Consider the following 19,376-nt stretch of genomic DNA (forward strand, 5'->3'; position numbering starts at 1 on the left):
AACTGGCCATGATCAGGAGTCCCATAGGGCGAAGCACAATTGGCCCAGCGTCGTCTGGGTTAGGGGAGGGTTTGGCCAGGGGAGGGCGTCATTGTAAAATAGAATTTGTTCTTAACTGACTTGCGCAGTTAAATAAAGACTAAATTAAAAATGCAATAAAATTAGAGCTGGCCGCCCGACCAAACTGAGCAATCGGGGGGGGGGCTAGTCAGTTGTACAACTGAATGCCTTCAACTGAAATGTGTCTTTCGCACTTAACCCAACTCCACTGAATCGACGAGGTGCGGGGGACTGCCTTGTTTGCCTTGTTTCGGAGCCCGGGGAGCAGAAGGGCCTTGGTCAGGGAGGTGACCAAGAACCCGATGGTCAATCTGACAGAGCACCAGAGTTCCTCTGTTGAGATGGAAAAAACTTCCAGAAGGAAAATCATCTTTGCAGCTTTATGGTAGAGTGGCCAAACTGAAGCCACTCCTCAGTAAGTTACATGACAGCCTGCTTGGAGTTTGCCAAAAGGCACCTAAAGGACTCTCAGACCATGAGAAACAAGATTATTTGGTCTGATGAAACCATGACTGAACTACTTTGCCTGAATGCCAAGCATCACGTCTGGAAGAAACCTGGCACCATCCCAACAGTGAAGCATGGTGGTGGCAGCATCATGCTGTGAGGATGTTTTTCAGAGGCAGGGAGTGGGAGACTAGTCAGGATTAAGGGAAAAATACAGAGCAAAATACAGAGAGATCCTTCATAGAAACCTGCTCCAGAGTGCTCAGGACCTCAGACTGCTGTGAAGGTTCTCCTTCCAACAGGACAACAACCCTAAGCACAAGTCTCTGAATGTCCTTGAGTGGCCCAGCCAGAGCCCAGACTTGAACCCGATCGAACATCTCTGGAAAGACCTGAAAATAGCTGTGCAGGGACGCTCCCCATCCAACCTGACAGAGCTTGAGAGGATCTGCAGAGAAGAATGGGAAGGGTCTGAATATTATGTAAATGTGATATCAGTTTTTATTGTGAATACATTTGCAAAAATGTCTAAAAGACTGTTTTTGCTTTGTCATTATGGGGTAGTGTGTGTAGATTGATGAGGGGAAAAAACTATTTAATCAATTTTAGAATATGTCTGTAACGTAACAAAATATGGAAAAAGTCAAGGGGTCTGAATACTTTTCAAATGCACTGTATACACATGTGGAGGCTTGAAATAGAAGGACAGGCTCACTGTCATGGCTGTAAGGGAATGAATGTGTTTGATACCGTTCCATTCATTTTAATTCCAGGAATCTGTCCTCTGATTTCTCCCCCCACTGCTACACACATTGTACCTTAGAGTAGATTAATTGATTACACAGATAGAAGTGGATTTGAAAAGCCTATTATGGATAAACCTCACATTCAGCACCACAGCACAAAATGAGTTAACCCTGTATATCTGGCTAGAGGCTAGAGCCTTTGCCAAATTAGAAGAGTCGGAGGAGGACATGAATTAATTACTGCAAACATGACATGGCTAAAAGTGTGATTGGAAAAGTTAAACAAAAGCTAATTAAGGATTGCTACGGCTCACCGTCCTACAACGCGCCATTAACAGACTGATGCTTCCAGAGCCCATGCCGCCAGTCTGCGTGTGTGCGTGCGTGTGTGTGTGTGGACAAAGACTGTGTAGGAAACTTCCTGTGCCTATGCCACCAGTCGGATTGTCTTAGGGTGTAAATTAGGGGAATCTGAACAACACAGTCATTCATTAAAGCTCCACTCACTGATATTAACGAATGGCCACGATTCATTAAATACTAGCAGACGGCAGAGAGAAGTTCTAGGAATGTTCAAATAATTCCTTACTTTCCTTTCTTGAAGAGAACAAGAGAGGAGAGGAAATGTATAGAAGTCCATCTCGTGGAGTGCCACACACATGCTAATAAGAAACACAGACACACATTCAGACACAGACATATCCTCCCTGCTGTTGGTCTCTGGTTTATTTATGACATCAAACTTTTTACTTTAGCAAAACTGTACAGAGAGTATAGGAGGCCTAGGATGAGGCGAGAAACCTGCCGCAAGACAAAGTGTTCTACTGATTAATGCACCTCTGTAGGAGAGCATACTTGCTTTGGGCGATAGAGGCTGGATGCAATCATCACGGAGACAAAGGGTTAAGCTACCCATTGTGAAAATTAAATATGTGATGTGTCAAGTAGATGCTTTCTGACAGTCCTCGCTGTAAATGGGCTCTTCTCATTCAGAGGTCAGAGACAACAATGGCGTTATCCATTACACTGGAGTCAGACAGTCGCGGGCTGCCAACGTGTGCGTGCGTGTAATTTACCCCAGGTTAACTCACGGACATTGTTAAATGTACTGAGAGAAAGGTTTGTGTGCCACCACCATGCAGGGGGTGTTTTTGTGTGTACGTGCATGAGTTACCTTGAGTAAGTGCTTGCTGGTCAAAGCCAGGCTGTGGGAGTGTCTGCGTCTCAAAGTGGCTAATATTCTGAGGCAGAGCATGCTGGGTAGTCACAAAGGTGTCTGGAGTCAGAGGGGGAGAGATAAGAGGAGAGAGGAACAAAGCCGGTTAGTCTGGCTAAACTGTATAAATTAAGGCCAAAGTATTACGATTCAATTAAAAAGGTCCAATGCAGCTGGGATTTTTGTCAAATTAAAATGGTCAAAAAGAAACAAAACCAACAATACTGTAACTTCATGGCAAAGAAAAATGTCTCAAGCAAGAAAAAAAAAACATTTTGTTAGGACTTGTATGGGAGTGATTTGAGTGGGTAGGGGAAAACAAGCAAATGTGCGGTTATAGGCAGAGAGGTTTGGAAATCTTTCTTATTGGTCTATTAACTCATTTACTGTATGGTGATGTCATGATGGCTGATGATGGTCTTTTCAAACAGCTCTTACACTAAAAGGGCATTATCTTCATTTTCACACTACTACTCCAACCTCAGAGTGGAAATATACCCTACCATTCAAAAGCTTGGGGTCACATAGGGGAGGCAGGGTAGCCTTGTGGTTAGGGCGTTGGACGAGTAAACAAAAGGTTGCTAGTTCATATCCCTGAGCTGACAAGGTACAAATCTGTCGTTCTGCCCCTGAACAGGCAGTTAACCCACTGTTCCTAGGCTGTCATTGAAGATAAGAACTTGTTCTTAACTGACTTGCCTAGTTAAATAAAGGTCAAATAAAACAAAATAGACATGTCCTTGTTTTTGAAAGAACAGCACAATCTTTGTCTATTAAAATAACATAAAATTGATCAGAAACACAGTGTGGACATTGTTAACGTCAGGAAAAAATATATATCTGTTAAATATTACATATATATACATTTTACCTGTATTTAAGTAGACAAGTCAGTTAAAAACAAATACTTATTTTCAATGACGGCCTAGGAACAGTGGATTAACTGCCTTGTTCAGGGGCAGAACAACAGATTTTTACCTTGTCAGCTCGGGGATTTGATCTTGCAACCTTTCGGTTACAAGTCCAATGCTCTAACCACTAGGCTACCTGCCGCCCCAATGACTATTGTAGCTGGAAACGGCAGATTTTTTATGGAATATCTACATAGGCGTACAGAGGTCCATTATCAGCAACCATCACTCCTGTGTTCCAATGGCACGTTGTGTTAGCTAATCCAAGTTTATTATTTTAAAAGGCTAATTGATCATTAGAAAAACATTTTGCAATGTTAGCACAGTGTTAGCACAGCTAAAAACTGTCAGCTTCATTAAATAGTACCAGCAAAACACCAGTCTCAACGTAAAACAGTGAAGAGGCGACTCCGGGATGCTGGCCTTCTAGGCAGAGTTGCAAAGAAAAAGCCATCTCTCAGACTAGGCAAAATAACACAGACACTGGTCAAAGGAACTCTGCCTAGAAGGCCAGCATCCCGGAGTCGCCTCTTCACTGTTGACGTTGAGACTGGTGTTCTGTGGGTACTATTTAATGAAGCTGCCAGTTGAGGACTTGTGAGGCGTCTGTTTCTCAAACTAGACACTAATGTACTTGTCCTCTTGCTCAGTTGTGCTCCGGGGCCTCCCACTCCTCTTTCTATTCTGGTTAGAACCAGTTTGCGCTGTTCTGTGAAGGGAGTAGTACACAGCGTTGCACGAGATCTTCATTTTCTTGGCAATTTCTCGCATGGAATAGCCTTCATTTCTCAGAACAAGAATACTGACGAGTTTCAGAAGAAAGTAATTTGTTTCTGGCCATTTTGAGCCTGTAATTGAACCCACAAATGCTGATGCTCCAGATACTCAATTAGTCTAAAGGCCAGTTTTACTGCTTCTTTAAATCAGGACAGTTTTCAGCTGTGCTAACATAATTGAAAAAATGTTTTCTAATGATCAATTAGCCTTTTAAAATGATAAACTTGGATTAGCTAACACAACATGCCATTGGAACACAGAAGTGATGGTTGCTGATAATGGGCCTCTGTACACCTATGTAGACATTGCATTTGTTTGTTTTTACTGCCGTTTCCAACTACAATAGTCATTTACAACTTTATCAATGTCTACACTGTATTTCTGATCAATTTGAAATTATTTTAAATGGACAAAGAAAATGTGCTTTTCTCTCAAAAACAAGTACATTTCTAAGTGACCCCAAACTTTTCAACAGTAGTGTATATATATGTATTCACTCCACAGGCATAAGTGAATCAAGTCAAGAGGTTATCTGTTCTCTCTGTGAATGGGTCGGGGGTTACCTCATGCATTTAAGCCTTTTTTTAAACTGTTAAAGGACTTTACCGAAGGCTGAGAGGACGAATACTCATCTAAATCACATACAATCGGTAAAGCTAGGGTAAGTTTCTTTTCTTTTTTTCCCTTTTTCAGTTCTCTTTTAATCACTGTGAACTCTTGAGGTTGAAAGGGTAGTGTAGCAATTTTAATGAGGATTGAAGCTTGACCTCTGGCCCAGTTTCATTTGTTGTGCTATGCTCTTCTCTTTTTGTTCTGAGGTTAAATATAGTATACATTGGAACTGTTTTAAATATTAAAGCTACAAGGTCAAGGAGGGGGTTCTGTCAGTCACACACCATGAATCCTAATGAGATCTATCCAAAAACCCATTGAAATAACAATTCCAAGAAAGCCATCAATAAGAAAATAGAAGGTTTTTGAAGATCCAGCATTGGGATGGAAATAGTGTTTGAGTAATGGACAGATAAAAAGTCTTGAGAGTGAAATAAATGGACACACTATTTGGAGTGGAGGCACAGTTGTAGCCAACTATTGTCCCTGAAAACGAAACACCTTGCAACGTAGACTGGCCAAATGAAAAATACAATCTAAGATCAAGAGAGATGGGTGGAGAGCAAGACTGTATCTCTGTAGAAATGTCTGTTGATGTTGGGAAGGGTTCAGACACCTTCTAGGGGTGGATCACTTTGTTCACATCATCCTTTGTACAGCCAACATAGAACTACGTGGATCCCCCATTGAAAGTTAGACGGCTGTGGCAGGAGGCCTATAACGTTATGGCATGATTGTCATCGACATTAAAAGACTATGTTCGAGATCAACTACAAAATATATTGACATCAGACTGCACAGAATCACTGATCCTCGAATCCCCATGCGTCCCTAATAACTACGTATTACGTGTTCAAGACCAGTGAGTCTGTGCCTTGTCCAAACTGATGCCCTCTAATACGCTGACACTCGTACCCTCTTCCTGTCCCAGGGTCTGGTCACTTAGCTGGGTCTCCAGCGACACCTGTTGGCTGCCATCCACCACCTGCGCCTGGTCCAGTCCCAGCATGCCCTGCTGCTCTGAGCCCACCGTGGGAGGAGCCTCCTGCTGTAGGGTGCCATCCTCCAGCTCCACCTGCAGGTTGTGGGTCACGGTGGTGCCGTCCATGGGGTCGTCCAGCGTCGAGGGCTCCGGGTTCAGCTGTTGGTGGAGCTGCTGGGCCAACTCATACCTGGGAGGGGGAATGGGGAGGTGAATTCAGGTTGTTTACTACTTTAATCTACAAAACAAACAGAAATCAGCCATTTTTTATGGGAAGATTTGACATCTAGAGATTTAGAGTTGAAAGTTTCAATTTCACACAAATTTCAGCAACATGACAATAACCAAATTGGGAGAGCGACGCTCTCTCTAGCCACTTAGCTAGTCAGCATTCCCGATGACACGACCTGAATTACGGCTTGTAGTTTTTCGCTTTTTCCACCTGGTCAGATCACATGACCTGAAACAACTCTGTGCCTGACAACACATGAGCATTACTAACCTGTGGGTCTTCATGTGCTTCCTGCAGTTGGGTGAGGACTTGAAGGTCTTCTGGCAGTAAGGGCACATGTAGGGCCGCATGTCGCTGTGGGTGGTCATATGGCGGCGCAGGCTGCCGCTGGTGGTGAATGTGGTGTCACAAATTAGGCACTTGTAGGCCTTGAGGCCCGAGTGGGTCCGGATGTGAGCCTTCAGCACCCCCGAGGAGGCAAAGCCCTTACTGCACTGGACACACTTGTACGGCCTCTCTCCCGTGTGAGACCTGATGGAAGATGACCTAACAATGTTAATATCATGAGACATTAAGAAAGTATTCAGACCCCTTGACCTTTCCACATTTTATTACGTTACAGCCTTATTCTAAAATGGATTAAAAAAATTATATATATATATATATATCCTCAATCTACACACATTACCCCATAATGATAAAGTGAAAACAGGTTACAGATATTTTTGCAAAGTTATTACAAATAAAAAAACAGAAAAACCTTATTTACACAAGTACTCAGACCCTTTGATATGTGACTTGAAATTGAGCTCAGGTGCATCCTGTTTCCATTGATCATCCTTGAGAAGTTAAATTAAATTGATTGGACATGATTTGGAAAGCCACACACCTGTCTATATAAGATCACACAGTTGACAGTGCATGTCAGAGCAAATAGCAAGCCATGAGGTCGAAGGAATTGTCAGTAGAGCTCCGAGACACAGATCTGGGGAAGGGTACCAAAACATTTCTGCAGCACTGAAGGTCACCAAGAACACAGAGGCCTCCATCATTCTTAAATGGAAGAAGTTTGGAACACCAAGATCTTCCTAGAGCTGGCTGCCCGGCCAAAATGAGAGGGGCCTTGGTCAGCGAGGTGACCAAGAACTTGATGGTCACTCTTGACAGAATTCCTCTGTGGAGATGGGAGAACATTCCAGGACAACCATCTCTGCAGAGAGGTCGACCGATTAATCGGAATGGTCGATTAATTAGGGCCGATTTCAAGTTTTCATAACAATCGGAAATCTGTATTTTTGGACACCGATTAGGCAGATTTTTTTTTTTTAACACCTTTTTAACTAGGACTAAGTCAGTTAAGAACACATTCTTATTTTCAATGACAGACTAGGAACGGTGGGTTAACTGCCTTGTTCAGGGGCAGAACGACAGATTGTTACCTTGTCAGCTCGGGGATTCAATCTTGCAACATTACAGTTAACTAGTCCAACACTCTAACCACCTGCTTTACATTGCACTTCACGAGGAGCATGCCTGTTACGCAAATGCAGTAAGAAGCTAAGGTAAGTTGCTAGCTAGCATTAAACTTATCTTATAAAAAACAATCAATCATAATCACTAGTTAACTACACATGGTTGATGATATTAATAGTTTATCTAGCATGTCCTGCGTTGCATATAATCGATGCAGTGCGGAAAAAGGACTGTCGTTGCTCCAACGTGTACCCAACCATAAACATCAATGCCTTTAACTTGTTGACGCTACCCATCCCGGTAGCGGGATAATTGTCATCAGCAACCACTGAATAGCATAGCGCTGCTTCGGTGGCTGTTGTCGTGTGTTCCTGGTTTGAGCACCTAAAGGACTCTGACCACGAGAAACAAGATTCTCTGGTCTGATGAAACCAAGATTGTAGTCTTTGGCCTGAATGCCAAGCATCACGTCTGGAGGAAACCTGGCACCATACCTACAGTGAAGCATGGTGGCGGCAGCAACATGCTGTGGGGATTTTTTTCAACGGCAGGGACTGGGAGACTAGTCAGGATCGAGGGAAAGATGAACACAGCAAAAGTAGAGAGAGATCCTTGGCAAAAAACTGCTCCAGAGCGCTCAGGACCTCAGACTAGAGCGTAGGTTCGTCTTCCAACAGGCACACAGTCAAGACAACGCAGGAGCGGCTTTGAGTCTCTGAATGTAAATGAGTGGCCCAGCCAGAGCCCGGGCTTAAACCCACAGCTATTTTGCAAAAACTTTGCATATCAACCCTGGGTGTAGTAGAATGTTATGAATGTAATGTAATGTTATGACAGGTGATGTTATGACTGGGTGTGTTATGGTCTGAGTCAAATGGCTCAAATTAGGAAGAATAAATGTCAAGGGTCTCTAATTTGCAAATCCTAAAAAAACAGTAAGCATTATATGTTGTACATGGTGTATGCACTAAATTCCCTCTGACTGAGGAACAAGTTTATTAGTATAATGTGACGGAGTTTTGACTTGGGCTCTGTCATAGTGTGAGGTAAACAGACACTAGGGAATACAGAACATCAATCTCAGATATCCTGAGTGGAGCAGCGAAGGCATCGTTGTTATTAAGGTTAACTTTTGTTTCCTCGTTTATCGAGACTGTGACCTTTATTATATAGGCTGTTACTTTTCTTTTCCTCACAGTAGTAAAATGAAGAAACATTTTACTAAAAGGGAAGATTTGATGTGTCAGCCCAAAGGGCAAAAAGACATCTTGAGAGAATCAATGAATATTGCTCTGGAAATTACTCCTTGGAGCCCTAAACTTCAATCTCCCATTTTTCTCATCCTTAGAAAAAAGGCAGAAACTGAATAAAATACTCATTTTAGAGGGATTTTTTCTTCTGGTAAATGGCAGGGTGACATTTTCCAAATACATTTGCTAGTTAATGGACCTTTAATGACTTAGGCTACTGAAAACAAAAATAAGACTTATCCACCACTGTGACATTACACTTTATTCCTGACAACAACCTGGAGATTAAACCAGACAAAAATAAAATGGCCCGGCACACATTTTAGTCATTTAGCAGAAGCTCTTATCCAGAGTGACTTACAGGAGCAATTACTGTTATGGTTACTGGCTCTTATCCACTAGGCTACCTGCCGCCCAACACTATATCTGAATATTTTCTCTCCCCCTCTCTGTACCTAAATCCCCTCAGATCTCTTCCCTCTGTACATTTTTTCCTCTCTCCCTGGCCTGTCTTATCATAAACCAGGCCCACAGGGCATAGACAGCACAGACGTTAGCCAGACCTGGGCTCAAATAGTATTTGTTTTCTATACTTGAACTACACTACATGACTAAAAGTATGTGGACACCTGTTCGTTTAACATCGAATTGCAAAACAATAGGCATTCATATGGAGTTGGTCCCCCCTTTGCTGCTATAACAGACTCTACTCTTCTGGGAAGGCTTTCCATTAGATGTTGGAACATTGCTGCGGGGGACTTCCTTCTATTCAGCCACAGGAGCATAAGTGAGGTCGGGCACTGTTGTTAGGCGATTAGGCCTGGCTCGCAGTCGGCATTCCAATTCATCCCAAAGGTGTTTGATGGGGTTGAGGTTAGGGCTCTGTGCAGGCCAGTCAAGTTCTTCCACACCGATCTCGACAAACCATTTCTGTACGGACCTCGCTTTGTGCACGAGGGAATTGTCATACAAAAACAGGAAAGGGCCTTCCCCAAACTGTGATACAAAGTTGGAAGCACAGAATCGTCTAGAATATCATTGTATACTGTAGCGTTAAGATTTCCCTTTACAGGAACTAAGGGGCCTAGCCCAGACCATTATTCCTCATCCACCAATCTTTATAGTTGGCACTATGCATTGGGGCAGGTAGTGTTCTCCTGGCATCCGCTAAACCCAGATTTGTGCGTCGGACTTCAAGATTGCGAAGCGTGATTCATCACTCCAGAGAACGCGTTTCCACTGCTCTAGTCCAGTGGCGGAGAGCTTTACACTGCACCAGCCAATGCTTGGCTTTTTGCGCAAGGATCCACAGATTTGAAGGGGTGTCCAAGTACTTATGTACAGTTGAAGTCAGAAGTTTAAATACACCTTAGCCAAATGCATTTAAACTCAGTTTTTCACAATTCCTGATACTTAATCCTTGTAAAAAAGTCCATGTCTTAGGTCAGTTAGGATCAACAATTTATTTTAAGAATGTGAAATGTCAGAATAATAGCAGAGAGAATTATTTATTTCAGCTTTTACTTATTTCATCACATTCCCATTGGGTCAGAAGTTCACATACACTCAATCCGTATTTGGTACCATGCCGACTGCTTAACTTGGGTCAAACGTTTCAGGTAGCCTTCCACAAGCTTCCCACAATAAGTGGATTTTGTGGGAAGTGAATTTTGGCCCATTCCTCCTGAGTGTAAAGGTGTAACTGAGTCAGGTTTGTAGGCCTCCTTGCTCACACACGCTTTTTCAGTTCTTCCCACAAATTTTCTATAGGATTGAGGTCAGGGCTTTGTGATGGCGACTCCAATACCTTGACTTTGTTGTCCTTAAGCCATTTTGCCACAACTTTGGAAGTATGCTTGGGGTCATTGTCCATTTGGAAGACCCATTTGTGACCAAGCTTGAACTTCCTGACTGATGTCTTGAAATGTTGCTTCAATATATATCCACATAATTTCCCCTCCTCATGATGCCATTTATTTTGTGAAGTACACCAGTCCCTCTTGCAGCAAAGCACCCCCACAACATGATGCTGCCACCCCCATGATTCGGCTTGCAAGCATCCCCCTTTTCCCTCCAAACCTAACGATGGTCATTATGACCAAACAGCTCAATTTTCTTTTTCATCAGACCAGAGGACGTTTCTCAAAAAAGTATCATCTTTGTCCCCCCATGTGCAGCTGCAAACCGTAATCTGTCTTTTGTCTTTTTTTATGGCGGTTTTGGATCAATGGCTTCTTCCTTGCTGAGCGGCCTTTCAGGTTGTCGATATTGGACTCATTTTAATGTGGATATAGATACTTTTGGACCATTTCCTCCAGCATCTTCACAAGGTCCTTTGCTGTTGTTCTGGGATTGATTTGCACTTTTCGCACCAAAGTACGTTCATCTCTAGGAGACAGAATGTGTCTCCTTCATGAGCGCTATGACGGCTGCGTGGTCCCATGGTGTTTATAAGTGTGTACTATTGTTTGTACAGATGAACGTGGTACTTTTAGGCATTTGGAAATTGCTCCCAAGGATGAACCAGACTTGTGGAGGTCAACAATTTTTTTTCTGAGGTCTTGGCTGATTTCTTTTGATTTTCCCATGATGTCAAGCAAAGAGGCACTGAGTTTGAAGGTAGGCCTTGAAATACATCCACAAATGATCTCAATTAGCCTATCAGAAGCTTCTAAAGCCATGACATCATTTTCTGGAATTTTTCAAGCTGTTTAAAGGCACAGTCAAATTAGTGTATGTAAACTTCTGACCCACTAGAATTGTGATACACTGAAGTGAAATAATCTGTCTGTAAACAATAGTTGTAAAATGGCTGTCATGCACAAAGTAGATGTCCTAACTGACTTGCCAAAATTATAGAAATTTGTGCTTGAAAAACAAGAGTTTTAACGTCTCCAACCTAAGTGTATGTAAACTTCCGACTCAACTGTATATCTAGTTTACTTTAGCTGCGCTTGATCGAGTTTGCCTGGCAGGCTCAATAAAACCCTCAAAGTATTTGAAAGAAAACAAATACTACTCTAATCCAGCCATCTGCCAGTGGCTCAAACCCTCTGCCATGTGCTGAGCCTTCCTCCCCCTGCCTCCTTGTCCATCCCCATGCTCTGCTCAGCCCAGCTCATCCCTCTAGCATCAAATGAGGAGCTAATGCCACTAAGCCACAGGGGTGGACTCTAACTCCACTGATAACAGCAGCTCAGCAGCTGTCTGACAGGCTTATCCCACTTTTCTTTTTAAATGTCTATTTTATTTAACTAGGCAAGTCAGTTTAGAACAAATTCTTAGTTACTATGACGGCCTAGGAACACTGTCTTGTTCAGGTACAGAACAACAGATTTTTACCTTGTCAGCTCAGGGATTCGATCTAGCAACCTTCCGGTTACTGGCCCAATGCTTTAACCACTACGCTACCTGCCACCCCAATGACAAAGTACAAGAGGATCTAAACTGAGGCTAAATATATAACTTCCTCTCACAACTATATATTCATGCACTCAATCAGAAACACATTCACTGGTATATGTCGGCAATGCCAGCTGCTTCAGAGAGGATGATATTTCGAAAGGAATACATGTGAAAACAAACTAAGTGTGTGTGTGTGTGTGTGTGTGTGCTTGTATTACTATCCTTGTGGGTACCAGAGATCCCCAAAAGTCCCCACTAGGATAGTAAAACAAGTAAATTCTCCCTCGTGGGGACATTTCCGTCGAAGACAAAGGATATTTTAGGCTTAGGGGTTAGATTGAGGGTTATGGTTAGACCAGGATTTTCAATGGAAATCAATTTTAGGCCCCCACAAGGACAGTAAAACATATGCTGTGTGCGTCAAATCTAATTTTATTGGTCACATACGCATGGTTAGCAGATGTTATTGCAAGTGTAGCGAAATGCTTGTGGGAGTATGTGACACGTGTAGCGGATAGCTGTACCTAACGTGCTGCTTGAGGTGGCTGGATTTCTTATAGGCCTTGTTACAGCAGGGACACTTGTATGGCCGATCATTGTCCACCATCTCCAGGTACGTCTGAAAGGCCAGGCGAGGGTTCTGGGATTGGATGAGACCTGGGGAGGAGGGGACAATATGAACAAAGTGCGTGTGTGTGCGTGCTTGTGAGGGAGCGAGTGAGCATGCATGCGTTACCAAGGTCCGTGATAAGTATGGGCTCTTGCAGGGGGATATCAGGCAGAGGTATGTTGCTCTTGGACACCTTGGTTTTATGGGATTTGCGTGGGAACTTGTGCTTCTTCTGCTGCAGGCTCTTGAAGTGGGAGGCGATGTGTGTTTTTCTGTGGCCCGATGTACGGAAGATCTTGTCACAGTGAGGGCACGGGAACGGACGCACACCTGACAACAAGGACATAAACCTCAGTTAGCATGTAGAATTAAATTCAGACAATAACGAGAACAAACTGCATCAGTTTTGAAATGGAAATGTATTCATGTCAGTTTAATCAAGAGACAAGCTAGAGAAAATACAAACTTAAATAGTGTCGTATTGAGTAGGCCGAAATCGATTTAACGTACCAATGTCTCATGAGAGATTAGATAAAATCAAGAGAAACCTGTGGAACGCCAACCCCTAAAGTTGTCAGCATACTTCAGTTCGGCTAGCCGAACCAAACTAGCGTGCTGGCATTCTCCCTTAAAAGACCTTCTTTTGAAAAAAAAAATACATCATTTGTACTGTTTGTCCATTTTGAAATGCCATAGCTAGTATAAGATTCATCAAAAAAGGTCTGAATTAATATAACAAGAAATCAGTCATCCATTTTTGTTTTTGCCGAAAAGATATTAGTCGCGAATTTACATCAGGCTAAGATGTTTGGTGCAGTATTTTCCAATAATTTAATTTTGCATGAAAACAAGTCGTCTCTCTTTGAATGACAAAGACTTTATTGAAGAATCCCTACTGTTAACCAATCACAGACGAAGGGGCGTAGACTCGGCTTGACTCCAGCTGCCAAAACTAACAAAATGTTGTCATAATATATGCACAAACTCGGAAGCATGACTAAACCACAGTAACCTAAATGTTGCATTGTTGTTTTTTCTTAAATTAATATCCTTTTTTATATCATGCATTACGTAATTCAGAATCTAATCGTATGACATGTGAATAAATGAAATAAACTTGAATTTGAACTAAATCACAAAACACTCATAACAGCTCAGCTACACATGAAAAGAAGTGTGCTTTCATGACCCGTTCCGTATAGACCTGGTCGGATCCAGACACGGTCTGATCCGAGTGATGGAAGCAGCAGAAAAGTCCTTTTTAAGCTACTTGATTAACCCTAGCTGATAAAGCGCAAAAGAGGTGCAGCTCTAGCAGGAGGGGAAGGGCCATACTGTGAGTGAGTGACACAGGGAGCAGGGAGGGAGAGACAAGAGACAGCAACCAACCAACAGGCCGACTCGCACTATAGTAGACTAATAGCTGCCATAGCTAGGTTATTAATTATCAAATATGATTATGTAGTACCTGTCTTGACGTTAGCTAGTGTTAACAATTTATGTTATTCTTTAACACAGACCCCAAAGCAAACCAGGGGGAGGAAAATAGGTTTATTCGAAGAGGGCAGTAAATGGTCATTCTCCCCTGTCCTCAGTGATGCTCTCTCCAGTGATTATCTCCAATGGTTCTCTCCCCAGAAAAAAGGACAGCATGTAGTTTTATAACCCAGCCCTAGCCTGTGGTTGACAAACTAGAATTCCTTGCAATAAAACTCACCAATGGCCAAATAACAAGTATCCTATTTCAGAAGACATATTCCTCCCATGTCTAGACTTCTAAATAACAACTACATGAGGAATATTAAGCAGCACCCTACCGGTTGGCTCTTGGTCATTGTAGCCTATCCTTCTCCTTTAACTTTTAATTCTGTCATTTTCATTCCATCTTCTTTTGATTAGATATCGCCTAACTTTTGCCACTCACTGAGGGTCTATGACTGTAACCTATTGCAGCTTTAATGACTTGTGATTGCCTACAACAACAAGCTACACGCGCCACAATACTCTCTCGTGAAAAGCAAGAGCAGCAGCATAAATTATATAATGTCTCTCTCGACTGCAACAGTTGCACTCGTATCGGTACGGCCCCTTTCGGACATGTCAGTTAAAATTACACATACCCGAGACTTGTGACAATCATATTAGATCCGACCCAGACCCGTGTCATTATTTAGAATTCTGGATCCAGACTTTGCATCAATCAACTCTAACACCAACAGACGGGTACGTGGCTACGTTAAGGGCAACATTCTAAAAGACGAAGCCATACCAGTAATCAAATCTTCATGCAAATGAGTGATGAGGCCATGGGTTTAGAGGCATCTGGGTTAATTGTGTGTGTGTTAATTAAATAATTATGGAAGGCCAAGTGTTACATAGCACCACATAATTCACCCAGACATCTTAATCTTGGCTGTGAAACTAAATCCCAACCACTGCAATCAGTGAAAGGGGACCACGAACGTCGCCTCTGTAAACAACCGCGTATCAAAAGCTTTACATCACACTATCTGTTCACCGGCAAAACTAGGCTAATTAACGCTGATCATAGCTTGGGTGCACCACTGTGCATTCAATCTAAAACAGGGGTGCTCAACTACTATTTTAAAAAGGTCTGGTCTTCCTGGGTGGCAAAGGTCCGGATGGATATTTATCAGCGTAGTAATAAACCCCTACCTCGCAACCCATACGACCCGAAACTGTTTAAACTGTTCACACACCTCGTTTGCGTAGAGAAAATATTTCCATTTTAAATTTGCTGCAATCTTACACCTTTTACAATGGGGCGCGCAAGAAAATGTTGCAGTTTTAAAAGCTAATTTAAAAGTAATTCTACACCTTTTGCCATGGCTTGTATGTTCATAGGAGTGACTCAACAAAATAAAAAAAAATAAAAAAAATGGGCCCCCCCTGGGGATCGAGGCCTCTAGGAATGTAATCTGGCCATGATAACTACAGGATTTTGATAACTGGTTAGCCTAACTGACCTATCTAGCTAGCTAACATGGGCTAGTAGTTGATCAACTGGATATTTCTGACAGGTTATACAATGCTTTCACTGTATTCCCTTGACTAATTCCACATTTTGTTGTGTTAGAGAATAAATTCAAAATTCATTTAAAAAAAAAATTCCCCTCACCCATCTACACACAATATCCCATAATTTTTTACACATTTATTAAAAATGAAATACAAAAATATCTAATTTACATACGTATTCACACACCTGAGTCAATACACGTTACAGTCACCTTAGGCAGCGTTGGGCTTGAAAATCTATGGCAAGATTTGAAAATGTCTAGCAATGATCAACAATTTCTGGGTGAGTCTCTAAGTTTTGCACACCTGAATTGTAGAATATTTGCATTCTATTTGTATTCTATATGTATTCTTTTGAAATTCTTCAAGAGCTGTCAAGTTGGCTGTTGATCATTGCTAGACATTCAAATTTTGCCATAGATTCTCAAGCCCAATTAAGTCAAAACTGTAACTAGGCCACTTAGGAACATTCAATGTCGTCTTGGTAAGCAACTCCAGTGTATATTTAATATTGTGTTTTAGGTGACAGTTGGAAATTCTGTTTCTTTTTATCCTAAAAAACAAACTCCCTAGTTCTTGCCGATGACAAGCATACCCATAACATGATGCAGCCACCACCATGCTTGAAAATATGAAGAGTGGTACTAAGTAATGTGTTGGATTGGATTTGCCCAAACATAATGCTTTCTATTCAGGACATAAAGTTCATTTCTTTGCCACATTTCTTGCAGTTTTACTTTAGTGCCTTATACAGGATATGTGTATTCTGTACAGGCTTCCTTTTCACTCTGTAATTTAGGTTAGTATTGTGGAGTAACTACAATGTTGATCCATCCTCCGTTTTCTCCTATCACAGCCATTAAACTCTAACTGTTTTAGTCAACTATTGACCTTATGGTGAAAACCCTGAGCAGTTTCCTTCCTCTCCTGCATCTGAGTTAGGAAGGATCCTGGATGACTGTGTGATGACACTCTCGGTAGCCGATGTGAGCAAGACCTTTAAACAGGTCAACATTCACAAAGCCGCGGGGCCAGACGGATTACCATGACGTGTTCACAAAACATGCGCTGACCAACTGGCAAGTGTCTTGATTGACATTTTCACCTTCTCCCAGACGGAGTCTGTAATACCTAAATGTTTCAAGCAGACCACCAAAGTCCCTGTGCCCAAAGAAGCAAAGGTAAATTATTACCGCCCCGTAGCACTCACGTCGGTAGCCATGAAGTGCTTTGAAAGGCTGGTCATGGCTCACATCAACACCATTATCACGGACACCCTAGACCCACGCCAATTCCCATAACGCCCCAACAGATCCACAGATTTCGCAATCTCAATCGCACTTCACAGTGCCCTTTCCCACCTGGATAAAAGGAACACCTATTTGAGAATAATGTTCATTGACTACAGCTCAGAGTTCAACACCATAGTGCCCACAAAGCTCATCACTAAGCTAAGGACCCTGGGACTAAACACCTCCCTCTGCAACTGGATCCTGGACTTCCTGACGGACCACCCCCAGGTGGTAAGGGTAGGCAACAACACATCTGCCATGCTAATCCTCAAAACTGGGGCCCCTCAGGGGTATGTACTCAGTCCCCTCCTGTACTCCCTGTTCACCCATGACTGCGTGGCCAAACACGACTCCAACACCATCCTTAAGTTTGTTGACGACAACAGTGGTAGGCCTGATCACTGACAACGATGAGATATCCTATAGGGAGGAAGTCAGAGAACTGGCAGTGTGGTGCCAGGACAACAACCTCTCCCTCAACTGGAGCAAGACAAAGTAGCTGATTGTGTACTACGGGCTGGCCGAACAGGCCCCCATTAACATTGACGGGGCTGTAGTGAAGCGAGTCGAGAGTTTCAAGTCCCTTGGTGTCCACATCACCAATTAACTATCATGGTCCAAACACACCAAGACAGCCATGAAGAGGGCACAACAAAACCTATTCCCCCTTAGGAGTGAAAAGATTTGGCATGGGTCCCCAGATCCTCAAAAAGTTCTACAGCTGCACCATCGAGAGCATCCAGACCAGTTGCATCACCGCCTGGTATGGCAACTGCTCTGCCTCCGACCGTAAGGAGTTACAGAAGGTAGTGCGTACGGCCCAGTACATCACTGTGGCCAAGCTTCCTGCCATCCAGGACCAAAATGCAGTTGAAGTCGGAAGTTTGCATACACTTAGGTTGCAGTCATTAAAGCTCATTTTTCAACCACTCCACAAATTTCTTGTTTACAAACTATAGTTTTGGCAAGTCGGTTAGGACACCTACTTTGTGCATGACAAGTAATTTTTCCAACAATTGTTTACAGACAAATTATTTCACTTATAATTCACTTTATCACAATTCCAGTGGGTCAGAAGTTTACATACACTAAGTTGACTGTGCCTTTAAACAGCTTGGAAAATTTCAGAAAATTATGTAATGGCTTTAGAAGCTTCTTATAGGCTGATTGACATAATTTGAGTCAATTGGAGGTGTACCTGTGGATGTATCTCAAGGCCTACCTTGAGTGTCTCTTTGCTTGACATCATGGGAAAATCAAAAGAAATCAGCCAAGACCTCAGAAAAAAAATTGTAGACTTCCGCAAGTCTGGTTCATCCTTGGGAGCAATTTCCAAATGCCTGAAGGTACCACGTTCATCTGTACAAACAATAGTACACAAGTATAAACACCATGGGACCACGCAGCCGTCATACCGCTCAGGAAGGAGACAACTTCTGTCTCCTAGAGATTAAAGTAATTTGGTGTGAAAAGTGCAAATCAATCCCAGAACAACAGCAAAATACCTTGTGAAGATGCTGGAGGAAACGAAAGTATTTATATGAAAGTATAGATACAGTGGGACAAAAAAGTATTTAGTCAGCCACCAATTGTGCAAGTTCTCCCATTTAAAAAGATGAGGCCTGTAATTTTCATCATAGGTACACTTCAACTATGACAGACAAAATGAGAAAGAAAAAAAATCCAGAAAATCACATTGTAGGATTTTAATGAATTTATTTGCAAATTATGGTGAACGAGTAAAACGAGTCCTATTTCGGCCTGAAAGGCAGCTCAGTAAGGAAGAAGCCACTGCTCCAAAACCGCTATAAAAAAGCCAGACTACGGTTTGCAACTGCACATGGGGAAAAGGATCGTACTTTTTGGAGAAATGTCCTCTGGTCTGATGAAAAAAATATATAACTGTTTGGCCATAATGACCATTGTTAAGTTTGGAGGAAATAGGGGGAGGCTTGCAAGCCGAAGAACACCATCCCAACCGTGAAGCACGGGGGTGGCAGCATCATATTGTGGGGGTGCTTTTGCTGCAGGAGGGACTGGTGCACTTCACAAAATAGATGGCATCATGACGGAGGGAAAATAATGTGGATATATTGAAGCAACATCTCAAGACATCAGTCAGGAAGTTCAAGCTTGGTCGCAAATGGGTCTTCCAAATGGACAATGACCCCAAGCATACTTCCAAAGTTGTGGCAAAATGGCTTAAGGAGAACAATGTCAAGGTATTGGAGTGGCCATCACAAAGCCCTGACCTCAATCCTATAGAAAATGTGTGGGCAGAACTGAAAAAGCGTGTGCGAGCAAGGATGCCTAAAAACCTCAGT

The 19,376-nt window shown here is 42.5% G+C and overlaps 1 protein-coding gene across 3 annotated transcripts in view; it reads right to left on the bottom strand.

Moving 5' to 3' along the window:
- LOC112223129 (zinc finger protein 236) overlaps positions 1-19,376 on the bottom strand; it is a 109,709-nt gene that overhangs the window by 56,482 nt on the left and 33,851 nt on the right. For all 3 annotated transcript variants that reach the window (XM_024386108.2, XM_024386107.2, XM_042304463.1), the window contains exons 11-15: positions 12,848-13,051; positions 12,636-12,768; positions 6,254-6,514; positions 5,685-5,941; positions 2,428-2,529 (exon numbers count right to left, since the gene is read on the bottom strand). In XM_024386108.2, the coding sequence (XP_024241876.1) occupies positions 2,428-2,529; positions 5,685-5,941; positions 6,254-6,514; positions 12,636-12,768; positions 12,848-13,051 (957 nt within the window). The remainder of the gene's footprint in view (positions 1-2,427; positions 2,530-5,684; positions 5,942-6,253; positions 6,515-12,635; positions 12,769-12,847; positions 13,052-19,376) is intronic.

Source organism: Oncorhynchus tshawytscha, linkage group LG23 (assembly GCF_018296145.1).
Source record: "Oncorhynchus tshawytscha isolate Ot180627B linkage group LG23, Otsh_v2.0, whole genome shotgun sequence".
NCBI lineage: Eukaryota > Metazoa > Chordata > Actinopteri > Salmoniformes > Salmonidae > Oncorhynchus > Oncorhynchus tshawytscha.